This window comes from Terrapene carolina, unplaced genomic scaffold, assembly GCF_002925995.2.
Source record: "Terrapene carolina triunguis isolate 2854851 unplaced genomic scaffold, T_m_triunguis-2.0 Scaffold68, whole genome shotgun sequence".
In the NCBI taxonomy this organism is placed as follows: domain Eukaryota; kingdom Metazoa; phylum Chordata; order Testudines; family Emydidae; genus Terrapene; species Terrapene triunguis.
The window spans coordinates 67373140-67391558 of record NW_020664419.1 but is presented as its reverse complement, the minus strand read 5'-3'; the positions used below and the strand labels follow the sequence as shown (position 1 = coordinate 67391558).

Sequence of the window (18419 nt, the reverse complement as noted above, 5' to 3'; positions counted from 1 at the left end):
TCCTGCACTCCCTGCCCTGAGCCACCTGCTGCACCCTGACCCCCTGCCACACCCCCGACCCTCTTGCACCCCACCCACCAACTCCCTGCCCTGAGCCTCCTGCCGCACCCTGCACACCTCCTGCACCTCAACTCCCTGCCCTGAGCTCCTGCCGCACCCTGCACCCTTTCTGCACCCCCTGGGGGCACCGTTGTGGGGGGACTTCGGGGAAGGGGTTGGAATGGGGCAGGGAAGGGGTGGGAAGAGGTTGGGTAGGGGCAGGGCCTAATGGAAGGGGTGGAGTGGGGGCAGGGCCAGAGGCAGCGAGGGGGGGTGTCAGTGATGCGGCCCTCGGTTCAATGCACTAGTCCTCATGTGGCCCTCGTGGTCATTTGAGTTTGAGACCCCTGCTCTATGTGCTTACAAACTCATTGTTTAATAGTTTGTTCCAGTATCTTTCCAGATATCAAAGTTAGGCTGACTGATATATAATTCCCAAGGCCCTATTTGTTCCCCCTTTTAAAGATAGGTACTTTGTTTGCCCTTTTCCAGTCCTTTGGGACCTAACCCGTTCTTCAGGAGTTCTCAAACATAATAGCTAATGGTTCTGAGATTGCTTCAGCTAGTTCTTTATGTACCCTAGGGTGAATTTCATCAGGCCCTGCCGACTTGAATACATCTAATTTATCTAAACATTTTTTAGCCCGTTCTTTCCCTATTTTGTCTTGTGTTCCTTCCCCCTTGTTGTTAGTATTAATTGTGTTGAGTATCTGGTCACCATTAACTTTTTTAGTGAAGACTGAAGCAAAATAGGCATTAAACACCTCAGCATTTGTCACGGTGACTATTTCTGTGCTTTCCTTATATCTTGTCTTTTATAAAATTAAAAAGCAATACGTTCAACATCACTAACTTGGACAATTTTATATTTAATTTGGTAACTACTGTAGTCTGCTGTCCTTACTGTTGTTTTAAATCAGGGGTCGGCAACGTTGGCACGCGGCTCGCCAGGGTAAGCACCCTGGCGGGCCGGGCCAGTTTTATTTACCTGCTGACGTGGCAGGTTCGGCCGATCGCAGCCCCCACTGTTTTAAATAGTACATTGTGCCATCTCTGTCACACAGCTTTCCCTTCAACAGTACTATTGAATTAGACTGAAGTGTGGATGTGGAACAGATTGAAAGAGATTAAGTTTTTCAGTGTGGGTCTTGTCCTGTACCTACTCCTGGTCTTGCTTTTATCTTCATTTCTCCCTTCTAATAGTCCAGTAGGCAGATACTTTTCTCATGTTGTTGTATGGGGGGAAGGGAGGGTCTGAGGGAATTTTTTTGTGTTCCCATGTGTTTACCTTCCTTCCCACTGCTGACACGTTGCCTATACAAACAGCAGATTGCATTGCTGCTGTGCTTTTGATCTAGAGAGGGGGAAAAAATCCCACACTAATGATGTTGGTTTTCTCTTCATGCTATTCCACATTAGGGAATATGGGCATTACATTCCCCTCCTCCTCCTCCCATACACCACTAGCAATTTGAAGATGTTTTTTCTGGACCTTTTTTCTTGTTTAATCCCTGTTGCCCTCCATGGCACTTGCTCCCACAGGGTATTTTTGAACTTTGATTTTCTCTGTGGTATGCCTCCTCTATTGTAACTAATACTATCTCTGCCATCAGATTTGCTTGATGATTCTTTCATCTCTGTTCTGTTTCTCCTCCTGGCTACTATTGCTATATTTGGACAGCTATAAAAGCTTTTTAGTGAGGAGACACTATCTCTGCACCACTTTATATGGACTGTGATTTCAGATTCTCAGTCACTGCCATGACTTTGCTTTTGCCTTTTTTTTTTTAACATAGTGATGTTAAATTCGCTTTTGCTGCTTCTCTTTATGCCTTCGTCCTATAATACTATGTAATATGAAGTGAATATCATTAACTTAATTGTTTAAATCACCTTTTGTCCAAGGACCCAAAAGATTTTGATGAACTATTAATGCATTGAGCCTCACAACACCCCTGTGAAGAAGAGATGTATTATTGTCCTCATTTTATATCTGGAGGAATGGAAGCACAAGCAGCTTGCCCAAGGTCATACAAGAAATCTGTGGCAGAGCCAGGAACAGAATCCTGGTCTTCCCTCTCCTCACTCTTGTCCCACCAGTCCATCCTCCCACCCCCCGCAGTACTCAGTGGAGAGGTTACTCTTTACACCATGAAGATCAGGGATACCTCTGCATGATAGGCAACTATCAATCTGCTGGATCATAGTGTATGCATAAGAAATCTAGTCACGTGCCTGATGAATCCATTTGTGGCTGCCAAGCCCAATTTGAGAGATTGTTACAAAATTCCATAGATCCATATATTATCTGAGTTGGAAACAAAGATTACAGGGCTGCTTTCTTCTTTCTCACTTTGTTTCCATCCTCTGGATCAAAGCTGCTTCATGTTGAATTGCACCCAGTGCCCGATGTTTCCTCCAGATTAGATAGGATTCTGTGCACTCCTTGCAGCTTTCTACGTTGATGTTGAACAACTTCATATCATTTTTACACATATTGTGGTACTGCCATAAAGGGTGACCTCGCTTTCTAGAGCTGTCACGGATCTCACTGTACAAAATATTTTTGGGGATACCGTCTCCTTCCATTCTTCTGACATGACCAATCTATCACAATATCCTCTTCTTAATAGTGACTTCTAAATATGTCAGTCCTGTGCACTCCAACATCTCTGTGTTTGGTATTTTGTCTTCCCACTTTATTTTCAGGACCTTGTGCAGGCATCTCATATGGAAGCTGTTCACTCTGCTGAAGTGCCTAGCATATGTAGTCCACATTTCTGAACCCTAAAGCAGAGATGACAGCACACAAGTCTCGCAGATTCGCATTTTACCTTAGTCAATAGTTTGCTGTTATTCCATGCACATTTCTGTAATGGGCTGAAATTCTTAGCTACTTTTCTGATTCTTTTAGTTCAATCTCAAGGTCAAGATTCCTGCTGATCATAGAACCCAAGTAGCAAAAGCTGTCAACGACATTAAGAGATTTACCCTCCGGAGTAATGTCAGGCATTGGTTTTTCCACCCTTTGGTACATGATCACAGTCTTCTTGAAAGTAATTGTCCACCAAAACCTCTTGAATGATGCAGAAAAACTGCTCAAGAGATTTTGCAAAGAAGATTCACTATGGGCAACCAAGGCCGTGTCAGCCACAAACAGTAAATTTCTCAAAACCCAGCTCTTTCACCTTGGTTTTCACTCTAAACCTTGTGATGTAAACCATCTAGTCTGGTTCAAAGATAAACGCTATCTTTAAATGCATGAAGAACCAGGAAAGAAAAGTTGATGTTTAAGAGCATAGGGGGCTATGATACACCCCTGTTTCACCCCATTGTTGATATCAAAGACATTTTATTCTTTGTTTTCATATACTATAGTTGCCTTCATTCCTTGATGTAAAGAGCAAATAATGTTCAGTGATTTGAGAGGACAACCCAGAGTCTTCAGAACAGCAAAAAGGCAGTCTGTTTACCGTATTGAAAGCCTTCATCAGATCAATGAAGGCTATGTACAGTGGTATTCATTTTTCTCTACACTTCTCTTGCAGTTGCTTGATTGAAAATATTATATCAATGGTGGAACATCCTGAGCGAAAACCACATTGACTTTCAGGATAGATTCTTTCACCTAGAGGTTGCAGCCTACAGAGCATAATGCAATGACAACTTTTCCGACAATGTTCAACAGGGAAATACCTCTGTAGTTGTCAGAGTTGCTTCTATCCCCTTTATGTTTGTATAATTGTACAAACTGAGCATCTTTGAAATCTTGTGGTACCATTTCTTCTTTCCAACAAAGTATTATGACTTCATGGAGCTTTTGGAATAGTTCGTCATTGGCACATTTGTAGATTTCAGCAGGCAAGCAGTCTTTGCCATATGCCTTGTTCCTGGGAATCGATTTAATGGCTTTCTGCAAATCTTCTAATGTAGGTTCGTTGTCTAAATCCATTATAACTTCAAACTGTGGTAATCCTTTGAGCTCTTCATGTTTGATTTCTGCACCTCTGCATGCAAGTGGGAGAAAGGGATATGCTTGCTGTCATATTTGCTCTTTACTAGTTCACCCCATTCTTCCTGCTCCTTATCTGTGAATTTTTGCTCTACTCAGTGCTGCTTCCACAGTGCCTTCAGTCTCCTCTTCCAGAATAAGAAAACTTTTACAGCTAATATGCTGTGCCTAGAGGTGTAACTGAAGTAGATGAAACAGCATAGAGAAGTAGTTTTCACACATTTAAGTGACATTTAAAAATATTTTATTTTTTTCTTGTGATGCCTGCACCCTCTCTTCCCTGGCAAAGTCTCCCAGTTGTAATGGTGAGTTTACAAATGGGAGAGATCACAAGGGTAATACTAAAGACATCATGTGATACAGTAAGATATAGTCCTTCTTTGACCTTTAACCCCATCCTCACTGTGATTTACAAAGTGATGGAGCTGATCTAAGTAGAGACTAAAACCTTCTATTAAAATGCTTGGGGGTAAGGAGATTTTCCACCCGTTTTCTGATGCTGCAGCATTTTCAAAAGAATTCTAGTAATTGGATCATTTCTCTGTAATCTGTAGAGCAATGGTTCTCCCCCTTTCACATAGGAAGTGTGACCCCTCCTTATAAATTAAAAACACTTTTTAATATATTTAACACCATTATAAATGCTGGAGGCAAAGTGGGGTTTGGGGTGGAGGCTGATAGCTCGCAACCTCCCATGTAATAACCTTGCGACCCCCTAAGGGGTCCTGACCCCCAGTTTGAGAGCCCGTGATGTAGACAATACATATCATTTGAAATACAAAAGGTTTTCAGAACCTAAAATACATTTTAAAACAGAGGTTCTCAAACTTTAGCAACCCAAGGACCCCAGTTTGATTTAAAAAATTTTGGGGACTCCTAAGCCCCACCTCTCAACCCTTGCCCCGCCGTTTCCTCAGGCCACACCCCTGTTCCACCCCTACTCTGATGCCACTTCCCCACTCACTTCATCCCTCCTCCCTCCATTGCTCGCTTTCCCCCACCCTCACTCATTTTCACCTGGCTGAGGCAGGGGATTGGGGTGCAGGAGGGGTATGGGCTCTGGGAGGGAGTTTGGGTGCAGGAGGGAGTGTGGGGTGTGGGCTCAGGGCTGGGAGTTTGGGTGTGGGAGGGAGTTTGGGTGCTGGAGGGGGCTGAGGGCTGGGGCAGGGGGATGGGGTGGGGGTGTGAGAGGGAGTTGGGTGCAGGAGGGGGTGTGGGCTCTGTGAGGGATTTTGGGTGCAGGTTTTGGGCTGGGGTGCGGGGGGGTAGCGGGGGTGGAGCTTACCTTGGGCAGCTCCCAAAAGTGACTGGCACATCCCTCTGGCAGTGGCTCCTAGGCAGGGGTCAGAGAGTCTCCACGCGCTGCTGCTCGCAGGCACCGCCTCCGCAGCTCCCATTGGCTGCAGTTCCAGGCCAATGGGAGCTGCGGAGTCAGTGCTTGGGTCTGCGGCGGCACACGGAGACCCCCTGCCCCCACCCCCAACCACAGGGACATGCTGGCCACTTCCGGGAGCAGCGCAGACCCAGGGTCCCCACTCCTCCCCCTCTCTCCCAGCGCCTCCTTCATGGTGGGGAACAGCTGGTGGGAGGGAGGTGCTGGGAGGGAGGGGGAGATGTTGAGGGAGTTGAGAAATGCTGTTTTAAAATATTATTTAAATTAACTTTCCTGGACATCTCTCTGTGGTATAACCTCCGCCTCTGCTTAGGATGAAAACAGGGTCTTTGGAGATCTCTTTTGGCTCTCTTTCCATTTTTCCCTACCTTGCACCTCCTATCTACCTGTCTGTCTGTCTGATGTTCATCATGTCCTCTGAGCTCATAGCTCCTATCCTTTCTTGACTTGGCCTCAGCTTCCTTTTGCTCTGACACCTCAGATTTCACCTAGTTTCTGTGCTTGGCTTTCAGTCTTCCCTTTGTTAATCTCTACTAACATCACTTCTGCTATTCTGTTTCCTCCCAACTCCACAATGACCTATGGATCTTCATATCTGAGCCAATAGTGAGTGAAAAGATTTAGAAGTCTGACTCACCTGTTCTGGGATCCAAGACAGAAGTCTTCCATTGACTTCAATGAGCGTTGGATCAAATCCTACAAAGGTCCTAAAATATCTGGCCATCCGGGTCATTGGCTCTCTTCTCTCCCCTTGGCTGACTTGACAACCAAATGTTGCTCTCCACTGGGTGAGGGACAGAGTGAAACTACAGTGTATTCTAAGTCTCTTGTAAATGACAGATGGCTTGAAATGTACCGGTACATAGCAATCAAAATGTTCCTTTAACACATTCCAGTTGTACTGTCAAGTTAATGAAAAATACCTTATTGAAACTGCCATAAAACGGATCTAGGTACATGTCACATGACTCAAACTAGACGTGATTTATTCATATTGGTATTAAGAAAGGTATTGAGTTTTTAGCCAATAAAACATATTTATATATATTTTGAGAAAAAGATTTTAATAATATTTAGGCTCTAGCAAAATGTCACAAACACAAAGTAATTTTTGAGAAGCTACAGTAACATTATGGGACAACTTTTAAAGTGGGGGCTTCATAATTATTTGTGACTCAGCTGTGGCTTCTAATCCAACACAATTTTTAAAATATAATATTTCTTATGGAAATGTTGATTTTCTTAGTGCGGTTGTTAGCTAACACAAATTATTGAAATTAAGGATAGTCTGTATTTAATGGGGCCACATTGAATAGAACAATATTAGATAATCAGATGATTGGGATTGGATAATCAACATGCTCTCTTTCCTCCCTCCCTCACTGGGTTGAATAGTATTACATAATTAAAGGATTCTGGGGGCTAATCCTAGCCTATAGTCAGACCATGCTGTTGCCTAGAATGGCAGGATTGAAAGGAAATCAAATTATAAAAAAACGAGTGACAAAAGTAAACCAACCCTCACTCTGTTGCAGCTCTTTCCCTCTGTCTATCCCTCTTTCCCCAGGATAGTGTGTGCCAAGAGATTAAATGGAACACAAGTTCACTTTGCCTGGTCTGAGACAAGGCCAACAAGAGTAAACTGAGCTCGAATCAGTTTAGCTTGGAGACCCGGCTCAATGCCTCTCCGCTCTAGCTAGGGAACCCTTGTGGAGAAAGGAGAGAGTCCCTCCTCCCCATGTGTGTGTTGTTGTTGTCTGGATGACAGTAGAGAGAGAACCAGAGGGATGGAGAACATGTAGCATGATGATAGGGGAAAGTAAGTACCCATTAATGTTATTTCAGTGTTGCATGTGGTTTCTAAAAGAAAACAATGATTAATTGCACTAGATGTGTTTCTTTGAATGTCAAATTATTGAATCATAGAATCATAGAATATCAGGGTTAGAAGGGACCTCAGGAGGTCATCTAGTCCAACCCCCTGCTCAAAGCAGGACCAATCCCCAACTAAATCATCCCAGCCAGGGCTTTGTCAAGCCTGACCTTAAAAACCTCTAAGGAAGGAGATTCCACCACCTCCCTAGGTAACCTATTCCAGTGCTTCACCACCCTCCTAGTGAAAAAGTTTTTCCTGATGTCCAACCTAAACCTCCCCCACTGTAACTTGAGACCATTATTCCTTGTTCTGTCTGCTACAACTGAGAACAGTCTAGATCCATCCTCTTTAGAACCCCTTTTCAGGTAGTTGAAAGCAGCTATCAAATCCCCCCTCATTCTTCTCTTCTGCAGACTAAACAATCCCAGTTCCCTCAGCCTCTCCTCATAACTCATGTGCTCCAGCCCTCTAATCATTTTTGTTGCCCTCCGCTGGACTCTTTCCAATTTTTCCACATCCTTCTTGTAGTGTAGGGCCCAAAACTGGACACAGTACTCCAGATGAGGCCTCACCAATGTCGAATACAGGGGAATGATCACATCCCTCGATCTGCTGGCAATGCCCCTACTTATACAGCCCAAAATGCCATTAGCCTTTTTGGCAACAAGGGCACACTGTCGACTCATATCCAGCTTCTCATCCACTGTAACTCTAGGTCCTTTTCTGCAGAACTGCTGCCTAGCCATTCGGTCCCTAGTCTGTAGTGGTGCATGGGATTCTTCCATCCTAAGTGCAGGACTCTGCACCTGTCCTTGTTGAACCTCATCAGATTTCTTTTGGCCCAATCCTCTAATTTGTCTAGGTCCCTCTGTATGCTATCCCTACCCTCCAGTGTATCTACCACTCCTCCCAGTTTAGTGTCATTTGCAAACTTGCTGAGGGTGCAGTCCACGCCATCCTCCAGATCATTAATGAAGATATTGAACAAAACCAGCCCCAGGACTGACCCTTGGGGCACTCTACTTGATACTGGCTGCCAACTAGACATGGAGCCATTGATCACTACCCGTTGAGCCCGACGATCTAGCCAGCTTTCTATCCACCTTATAGTCCATTCATCCAGCCCATACTTCTTTAACTTGCTGGCAAGAATACTGTGGGAGACTGTATCAAAAGCTTTGCTAAAGTCAAGGAATAACACATCCATTGCTTTCCCCTCATCCACAGAGCTAGTTATCTCATCATAGAAGGCAATTAGGCTAGTCAGGCATGACTTGCCCTTGGTGAATCCATGCTGACTGTTCCTGATCACTTTCCTCTCCTCTAAGTGCTTCAGAATTGATTCCTTGAGGATCTGCTCCATGATTTTTCCAGGGACTGAGGTGAGGCTGACTGGCCTGTAGTTCCCCGGATCCTCCTTCTTCCCTTTTTTAAAGATGGGCACCACATTAGCCTTTTTCCAGTCATCTGGGATCAAGAGAACATGAATATGCTGATTTTCGACTAACTGCATTCAGCAAGTACTTACCAGAGCTGAACAACAGGAAAAAGTAACTTGCAAGCCAGTTTTGATCAAGACACATAACCTTTTTCTATAATGACTCAACTTAACCATGAAATATATGGGAGTTATCAATGAGAGTTAAGTACTTTTCTACCTTTAAAAATCTATTCCTTAGTCATCTACTTCAACATTTTTAGATCATTGATTTGTTTATTTCTATTTTTTAAATTATTGTAATCTCTCAAAGAAAAATGGTGCAATTATTTTTTTAACTTTCACAATTATTTTTCACAGAAAATGCTGATGAATGTACTCTTGTTAGTAATTAAGGCTTACTGATGATGAAGTTATCATAGTTTTGGTCACGTAAAGTAAGTGACCGGAATGGTGTTCATGTTTCATATTTGATGGTTGCTTAGTTATATTTTTAGCTTCAATTCATATGCTACCATTTAGGGAATAATATGGCAAGGTAAACACATGATAAAGTTTGTCCATCTGTCTATGACTTACTCCATCTGTCATAAATGCAAAAATTACTGCATGAAAACCCTAAAAGTAACATTACAATAACCATGAGTGGAGAAGTTACATAAAGTTCATACACTGGAACAAAGGATGGTGGTAATGTATTTAATATTGTGGCCAGGTAGTATTTTTATTTTCATATACAGTTGCAGCATATGAATGGTAATTATATGCAAATGCTGTAATTGAAATCATTCTGACCAACAAAATAAAATGGAAATAAGATTTTCAACTTCTACGATTGTCATTAGTCAGTAGTATCCCAAAGTAGATCAACTGTATTTCAGTAATTAACATACACTTTAAGCATAATACAAATCACTAGGAAAGTAATTTTGGAACTGAGCTGTTTTAATCTAATGAATCTTTAGTGTAAAATTTTATTCAGTGATCCACAGAAATGCAGATGGTCTTAGTGTAACTATATGGTCTGGGTTCATTTGATAGCTGAGTTGAATAAGAATATAATTAAAGTCAATAAACAAAGTGATTTTCTTTGAATTTGTAAATAGACACAACTGTATAAATATGTAGTGATGATGGTAACGCAGAAGCAGCAATGGGAGGAAGTATGGATTCTATCCAGGGCACAGTCAGACATACACCATGTATGCAGTAGTATACACTTGGCTCTCCAGTGGGCAATGGACTACATCCTTGAGGACCAATATCCCTGTGCTGCACTCTTGACAGCATGGGACAATGTAAAGTGGCTTTTATAGCACTGCTCTATTGAACTCCAGTAACTTGCAGCAAACCATCAGCTGTTTGTCTCCCCCACTTCTCTGTGTGCAGATACTCAGCAGCTAGTGCATTGTTTCCCTTCTCATTGAAGCTGAGTGGCAGAAATATGAAGTAGCCTAGCCTAGCTGGGTAGAGGGGTGAAGAGAGATGCTGAATAGAGACTTCAAGGAAGATGAACACTAATGAGGAAGAGACATTGGGAGAGTGAGACTTCAAGAGAGGACAAAAACTAGCAGAATCAGCCTGCAGAATGTTATTTCTCAACTCCACCCAAACATAACTGATATCCGTCCACCATACGCATACCATTCTGTTTGGGATTGGGGGAGGGTTAGTGAGGTGATTCTTGGGAGCCATCCCAAACTTCATTGACTAATTTTAAATACAGTGTGGAGCCTTGTTGTTTGTTCTGTGCATACTTTCAAAATGACAGTTGTCCAGACAAATTCCACCTCTCCTGATGGAGATTTCCTTGCTCTGAAGGTTGAATTCTATTGACTAGCGCCGACTTCCTATAAAAAAAAGACCCAGTACATAAATAATCACAATTCACACACCCAGTTGCTCTAAAACACAACTAATGCACAGTTTAACAGTGCACATATCTTCTATTTCCTTTGTTTATTAGTATCCCTGAATCTCATGTTATTTACACTTAAAACGCCTGTAATATTTTGTCTTTTAATTGCTGACAGATTTGTTTTAAAAAGGTTCAGGCAGTTTCTACATTATATGATAAGTAATGGATGAATATTGTTGCTTCTCTCCCTGCAGCGCCTATCAAATGGCTCTATAGACTCAAATGATGAAGCCAGTCAAGTGGTGGAACTACAGGAACTGCTCGAAAAGCAAAATTATGAAATGGCACAAATGAAGGAACGTTTGGCTGCACTATCTTCCCGAGTGGGGGAAGTAGAGCAGGAAGCAGAGACCGCCAGGAAGGATCTAATTAAAACAGAAGAAATGAGCAGTAAATATCAAAGGGACATTAGAGAGGTAAGATGGTTCACCACACTTTGACCTCAAACTTTTCAACAAGTTGTGCATGGGGTATTTGACATGAGCCAAGCTGGGTCACTGAACATGACAATCAAGGTTAGCACTGACAGAAATCTTGGAAGTATGTTACACAAAGTTTAATCTTTACAAAAAGAAAAGCACCCAAAATTATTAGAAATCTTTTTACAAAATATCATTCACAAAAACAAAAGTGTGTGTATGTCTCCTCTCAATAAATCTGTTTCCTCCTCTGCAAATTCCCACACATGTGAGACATCCACTCCACTGAAATATTCTTCCATGCTCCTTATCTCCTCTCCTCATATATTTGTGACTCCCTCTTTTATAGCCTTCCAGATATCATGTCTCCAGGCTCAGATTTGCACTGAATCTGTTGCGTATCTTCTCAAACATGCAAAGAGGAGAAACCACTTTACCTCCCATCCTCAAGCACGTCCACTATCTGGCATTTCGATTCAGAATCTGTCAAAATTGCCTTCTCTGCTTTCAAAATCCTTCATGAAATTTCCTCCCTATCTCATAGTCCCTTTCTCTCTCTTTCCCTACTTCTTCTCCCTCCTCTGTTTCTTCACATGTTCTTGCCACTCTTCATGCAAGAGACTGCTCCTTTGCAGCTCCAGCTCCATGACACAGCTGTGCTATGTTTCTCCATCTCTTTTAAAATCTCAAATTAAAACATGTTTTATACAGTTTAAGAAATTATATTGTCTTATTATGCCACTCTGATATCTCCCTATGTCCTCACCCCCAACTGCTTTCTTTCCTCATCTGTGCTTTCTGACATTCCCTTTCTCAACTTCTCTCTCCCCTCTCCAGTGAAACATTCACTGTCTTCTGGACATCTTGAGTCCCATCTGCCAGCTTCCTTTCTAGCTGTAACAATGTGCCAATGTTCAAACACCCATGCTTCAACCGAAAGCCTGTCCTTTTTACTCTAAAACCCAAAAGTTAATTTACAGAAATAGAATGAAATTGGACTAAACTATCAAAAGCCAACTTTGCTAATATAATTTTTTTCCAAACAGATATAAAGGTACCTGCTTGTATGATCTAACTGGACAGCAGAAGAAACGCTTTCCAATGCAGTAACTGAAGTATGCACTGATAGAGTAGACTGGTTTGTTACACTTAGGATAAGGGTTTTTTTCTCTCCTCCACCTATGTGGAAAGTAGAACTATAAAATAAAAGATGTTTTAACTACATTCATTATTTATTTAAGAAAAAATATAACTTTATTTTCTTTTAGCAATCAAGGAAAGGATATTCTAGATGTTTGGTTTAACCTTTGTCTTAGGACCAGATTCTGCCACCTTTACTTAGGTTACATAGTACCTTATCCCACTTATTTCAGTGAGACAGTTTAGAAAGTAAAGTAATCTCAGTGTGCCAAGATAATGTGTCAACATTTAAATCCTTCTAAAAACCAGACAAGTTTTTAAAGCTAAAACAATTATCTGCAGGCAGTGAAATTCATTGACATAGATTTCTGAGTCTAATAAAAACCTTAAAATGAAATCCTGACCCCACGGAAGTCAATAGCAAACCCCCGTTGACTTTAATGGGGTCAAGATTTCACCCTAAGTCTTCCAATAATTATGTGTATTGCATATTAATTATATATTGCATAATCTTCCAGTTATATATGTTGCATTGAGAGGAGACTATACCGCAACTTATCACTGTATTTAGGACTTATTTTTTATTCCTGATTCAGACATGTTAATTCTGTACAGTTAGTAATTTTCTGGGTAGTTCATCATACTTGTGGCTCTCCATTTCACTTTGAAATAGGGGGAGATAAACTCCAAGGTAACATGTTGAAATGTTTCTGTTGTTTCACAGTAGCACAGAATCTGTTGCATGTCACCACTGTACTCATCTGATTGAGTTACATATTGGGCCAAATCCTGAAGTGTTTACTCATTTTTGACTCAATCCTTAGTCAGGCCAAAACTCTCATTAACCTTAGAGGGAATTTTGCCTGAGTAAGGCCTGAATAAAACATGGCTAAGAGCTACAGGATTTGACTATTTTGATCCCCGATACTCTGTTTACTGATGCAATTATCATATAGACATTGATGGCTAGATGTGTTGGTGGTTTAGGTTTTATTGCCACTCCACCTGCATGATTTGCTGATTAATTTCATACTCTATGAGTATATCTACAAGGTAGCGGTAATTCTATGTTTTACTGCATTCTTCACTGATGAAACTGCTTTACTGATTGAGCTGCATTCTGCATTTCATTTTCCCACTGGATGGTACAGCGCAAAGTTAGCAGGAATTTAGAAGCCTAAATTGTCATCAGTTCTCTACAAATCTTTCTGCAAAATGTGCGGGCACATCCATTTGAGCACACAAAAGCTTGCATTTGTGTGCCAAAAGGAATGTGGGTGTATGAATCCCAGATAGTACAAATATAGGAGTTCAGGGCTAGATTCACAGAGGGACTTAGGCACCTGGCTGCCATTTTAGGCACCTAAGTCCAACATTTAAGCACAATTGAGATCCCCCAAACCCCTGCTTAGCTGCCACCTAACCCACTAGGTGCCCAACTTTCTGTTGGTGGGCATGCACATAACCACTTAAGTCCCGATGCTGCTGAACTGCTCAGTGCCCAGTTCATGCTTAAATTGTGGTAGGATTCACAACATAGGTGTTCCCCCCACCTATCTCAGTTGTGGTAGGCGTTCTCACACCATGTGTAACCCACACCAGAGACAGGTGGACGTGAGCAGGTCATGTGTGTCTCCCACTATACCGAATAATTAGGGCACTCCTCCAGGATGTGAGAGACCCAAGTTTGAATCCCTGCTCTGCTGCCTTGGAGTAGAGGCTTGACCCCAGATGTCCCACCTCTCAGGTGAGTGTCCCACTCCTCGGCTAATGAGTATTCTGTGGTGGGTGCCTTTCAATATCTCCTGTGGATGATATTCAACTTTGTATTAATAATTAAATATTCATTAAGCAAGCAAGCAAGAATGACTCTATAGCTCAGGGGTCAGGGCATTCTTCTGGGAGATTGGAGACATGGGTTCTAGTCCCTGCTCCAATGAATATTTAAACATTTAACTCACGGCTATGAATTCCACCGGGCAGCAGAGTGTCTAAGAGTGAGGTGCTGCAATGCCTAAATCCCTTTGTGCACAAAGATTGATGCATTTGGATATTTTCCTGCTGAAAATTTGCCAGAATGTATTCAGCTACCTATTGGCTGTGTGTTTTTAAAGTTGCAATGGATAAATCAAATTATTAAATATTGTTCTTAACACATAAAAGCTGCTGGTGGAAGAGTTTATTTCATTAGCCCCATGAAAATATCAGGCTGGATGAAGAAAATAAATTCTATAATCAATGTAAGCAAACTTGAAAAGTTTCCAGTTTGTTATACATAATGCATACAGTATCTTGGTGCAATCTCTAACATTATCTCCTTCAGTATGCAGCTTGATCAGTAAAATGTAAATGGTTTTTTTTTATGTTCAGCATGTGAAGTATGTGATTATTGATCAGAACACCCAAATCAGTCAGCAAAGTATATGATAATTCAACCACTGAAATTTGCAAGTTGAAGAGTATGCCAATGTACAAGAACCATCTCAGTAGGTTGAGTACAGTTAATCATATACTTTCCTCTCTCCATTTTTCCCCACTTACCTCTCTTTTGGGTGTTCTGATTTCTAATTTTCCTGTGCTATCAGGAGAAGAAAGTGGTGCCAAAAGATAGTTAGAGCCAGAGCCATCCCTAGGGGAGTGCGGGGCCCAGGGTGGAAGTGACGAATCTGTCACTTCCGGGACCACCGGTGCTGGCCAATCACTCCGGCATTTCCGGGAACGACCTCACCCAGTGCCAGCCAATTGCACTGGCGGCCTGCGGAGCCCCCCAAAGCACGGGGCCTGGGGCACGGAGCAGTTGCCCTGATTCGCCATACCCAAGGGACGGCTCTGGTTAGAGCATAGAACCATAAGCCAGGATATCCGAGTTAAGTTCTTGCCTCTGCCACTGACTTACCGTATTTCCCTGGACAAGTCACCTTTCTGGATCTCTGACTCCCCCCACCCCCCAAGATATTCCACATGTGGAAATTATGACCAGTGTTTTCAGCTGAGTAGATTTGTGCCATGAGCTGCTTTTTCTGCCACTACTATTGTTGTTGCTGCTGTCCCCCAGTCAATTCCATGTTTCTGTCCTCTTCTGGTTCTTTTTGTACCTCTCTAATTGCTCCTTAAGTATGTTCTCCAGAGGATCCTCCTCATGTCCCCTGTTCAACTTTCTGTGGGGTTCCACAGGGCTCCACGGTTGGACATCTAGCTCTCAGCTCAAACTCAATGGCTAAAACAGAATTCTTAATGTTTTTCACCCCACCTTACCTCCCATATTGCCCCACACTTAGGAGGAGCTCCCCGTAAACGTCCACAAAGGTATCTCATTATCCTCCTTGAAATTCCTCCTTAACACTTTTCTTTGCCATGATGCCTACACAATATTTGTCAACCATCAGGCTGCTGATGTTCTGTGACCCCTGCTAATTATTCTGACAAGTGTTGTTTCATTGTTTCCTTGTACTTCCCATCTATCTGGCTGTGTCCATCTGTTGTCTCCTCTCTCAAGGCTGTCCTTTTGTTCTGTGGGTTCTTGGTCTGTGATTAGGGCTCCTAGGAGCTACTGAGGTATAAATAATAATAATAATAAGATACAGGTAATGCAGTCACAATTAAAAAAAAACCTAAAAAGTACTATATTTGGGAGTTTCTTATTCGAAAATCTTTCATCTCATGCTGGTGAATTCACTATTGGCATAACCAAGAGAGATAAGAGCCATGTGGTTTGAGAGACATTTTCCCATTCACTATAAATTACAGGATTTTTTTATACTTCAAGTCAATATGTAAGAAAACTACTGGAACATATATATGTTTTTAATCGTAGCATGTCCAGGGTATACATAGCCCTCTACCTATGATATAATTGAACCTTTCTATTGTTTCCTTCCTTTTCTGATTGTTGTTTACTGTGAATATTTATAGATAACTGTTTTAGCATTCATAGATGATAGAGAGACGCTGTTTCTTTTTGACTTTTGAATATCTAGAATAAAGATAGAAGTTACACCTGCAGCTTGAAAATCAGTCCTGTTATGTGAATCAGTGAAGCCAATGGAGAAAAGGCAAAATCAAATATCTCTTTAGTGGACAACATATTTTACTTTAAAGGGAATAACTGTTTTGAAATATAAAATGTGGAGCATTGTTACTCTCTCCCACTAGTTCCTGCATCAGCATAGTCCTTCTCACCCTGTATTATCTGTTTGCTCCTCTCTTCAGATGACAAGGAAGCAATCTCTTCACAGGCCCCTTTACACTCCACTTCAAAAATGCCATGAGTTGTCAGTGGGTAATAAGAGAAAGGAAGCAGCTGTTGGATGTGCCTTAGAGAAGTGCTCAGTGTGAGGATTGGCATGAGCGGACAACATCCCAGTGAACCTGCAGGGAAAATTATTTCAGCAGCAGCTTCTTTCTTCTTCAAAGGCTTCTCTTCCAGTCTTGCCAACCCTGAGCATTTAAATCTCTTGAGTCAGTCTCCCCAAAATCATCAGACTCAGGGCGGTGCAAGGAAGTTTCGCGCCCTAGGCGAAACTTCCACCTTGCGCCCCCGCCCCCCCCCCCGCGGCCGCTCCCCCCCCCCGCTGCGCTGCGGCAGCCCCCCACCCCAGCTCACCTCTGCTCCGCCTCCTCCCCGAGCATGCCGCCCCCGCTCTAATTCTCCTCCGCTCCCAGGCTTGTGGTGCCAAACAGCTGGTTGGCGCCGCAAGCCTGAGAGGTGGGAGAAGTGGAGCAGCGACGGCGTGCTTGGGGAAGGCGCATAGCAGAGGTGAGCTGGGGTGGGGAGCCCTGAGGCAGCTTCCCTCCCCCTGCTCTGAGGCACACCCCCCCCCAGCGGCAGTTCCCCAGCCCCCCGGCCCGGGGAGCCGTGTGGCAGCTCCCCACCCCAGCTCACCTCTGCTCCACCTCCTCCCCAGCACGCCGTCCCCGCTCTAATTCTCCTCCCCTCCCAGGCTTAGGGCGCCAAACAGCTGATTGGCGCTGCAAGCCTGGGAGGCGGGAGAAGTGGAGCGGCCGCTGCGCTGGGAGAGGGAGTCTGAGCCGCACATGTCAGTGCGCCACCGGCAGCCCAGCCCAGGAACGCTGTAAAAAAAAAATTGGGGGCACCGCTTTTTGGTGCCCCCAAATCTTGGCGCCCTAGGCAACCGCCTACTTTGCCTTAATGGTAGCACCGGCCCTGATCAGACTGACTTAGAAATCATGGTATTTTAAAACCATGTTATACAGTTTGGTTCTTTTTATTTGTCTTCTTGTTATTCCCTGCTTTTATGATTCATTTTTTCATATGTTTTTCTCAGCAAACATAAGGGCTAGAAACTTATTTAAAAAAAAAAAAAAAGCTTAAGATCCTCAAGTATTTACACAATTACAGGAGCTGGGACTTGAGGAAAAGAGCAAATATCACAAAGATTTCAATAAAATGAGAAGAGTTGACAACTGAGTCTTCTACCCTAACTGGGTTGTCCACAACAGGTCCCTTTGTCTCCCCAGGATATACCTGGCAAACATAATATCCCTGTTAGAGTTGGTCAAGATGTTTTAATCAGAAAAACAGTTCATGGCACAACAACTACATTTACAACTAAATTAAATTTTGGTGAAATATGATGTTTTGTCAAAGCCAAAACCTTGCATGAAATGAGCTAGGGTGATGGCCCATGAAGTGGGTGAGCCAGTTTCAAGGCTCCCTGATTCAGAGCAATCTGGGATTAAAACTCTCTTCTGCCTAATTTACAGCAGAGTTTTCCATTCCCACTCAGGCAGAGAAAGGACTTCAACTTGGCACTTCCACATCGCAGGCTGGTGCACTAATGGCCACCCACATACACAACCAAATGCAGATCAAAAACAAATTTCAAAACCTCAAAATTTGCCACAAAATGGAATTGTCATCTTCTAGTCAGCTCTAGTCCTGACTCCCTTCTCCTGCTCCTTTCCTTGGCATGTCCCCTCCACACTCCCTCATCTTTGAGGAGGAGCATCAGAGGCTATTATTTCTCCACCCAAAGGGCTCCTTAAGGAAGTCAGCTGCTACAGATCACAGCCTATTCAAACCTGAAAGGATCTTTGCAACAGTACAGTGTATTCCCAACTGTCTGAATAGCATGGGGGGGAGGCACTGATTTTGTTCCAATAATCAAGAGGGTGGGAGCCGTTCAGTTGGCAGGATGGCCTCCCCTGCTGCTGGTGGTTCATT

The 18419-nt window shown here is 42.9% G+C and overlaps 1 protein-coding gene across 1 annotated transcript in view; it reads left to right on the top strand.

Annotated features, from left to right (window-relative positions):
* The window catches only part of PPFIA2 (PTPRF interacting protein alpha 2), a 624013-nt gene that overhangs the window by 484507 nt on the left and 121087 nt on the right, over positions 1–18419 (top strand). Inside the window, exon 10 of the mRNA XM_026648822.1 lies at positions 10871–11092. Coding sequence (XP_026504607.1) covers positions 10871–11092 — 222 coding nt within the window. The remainder of the gene's footprint in view (positions 1–10870; positions 11093–18419) is intronic.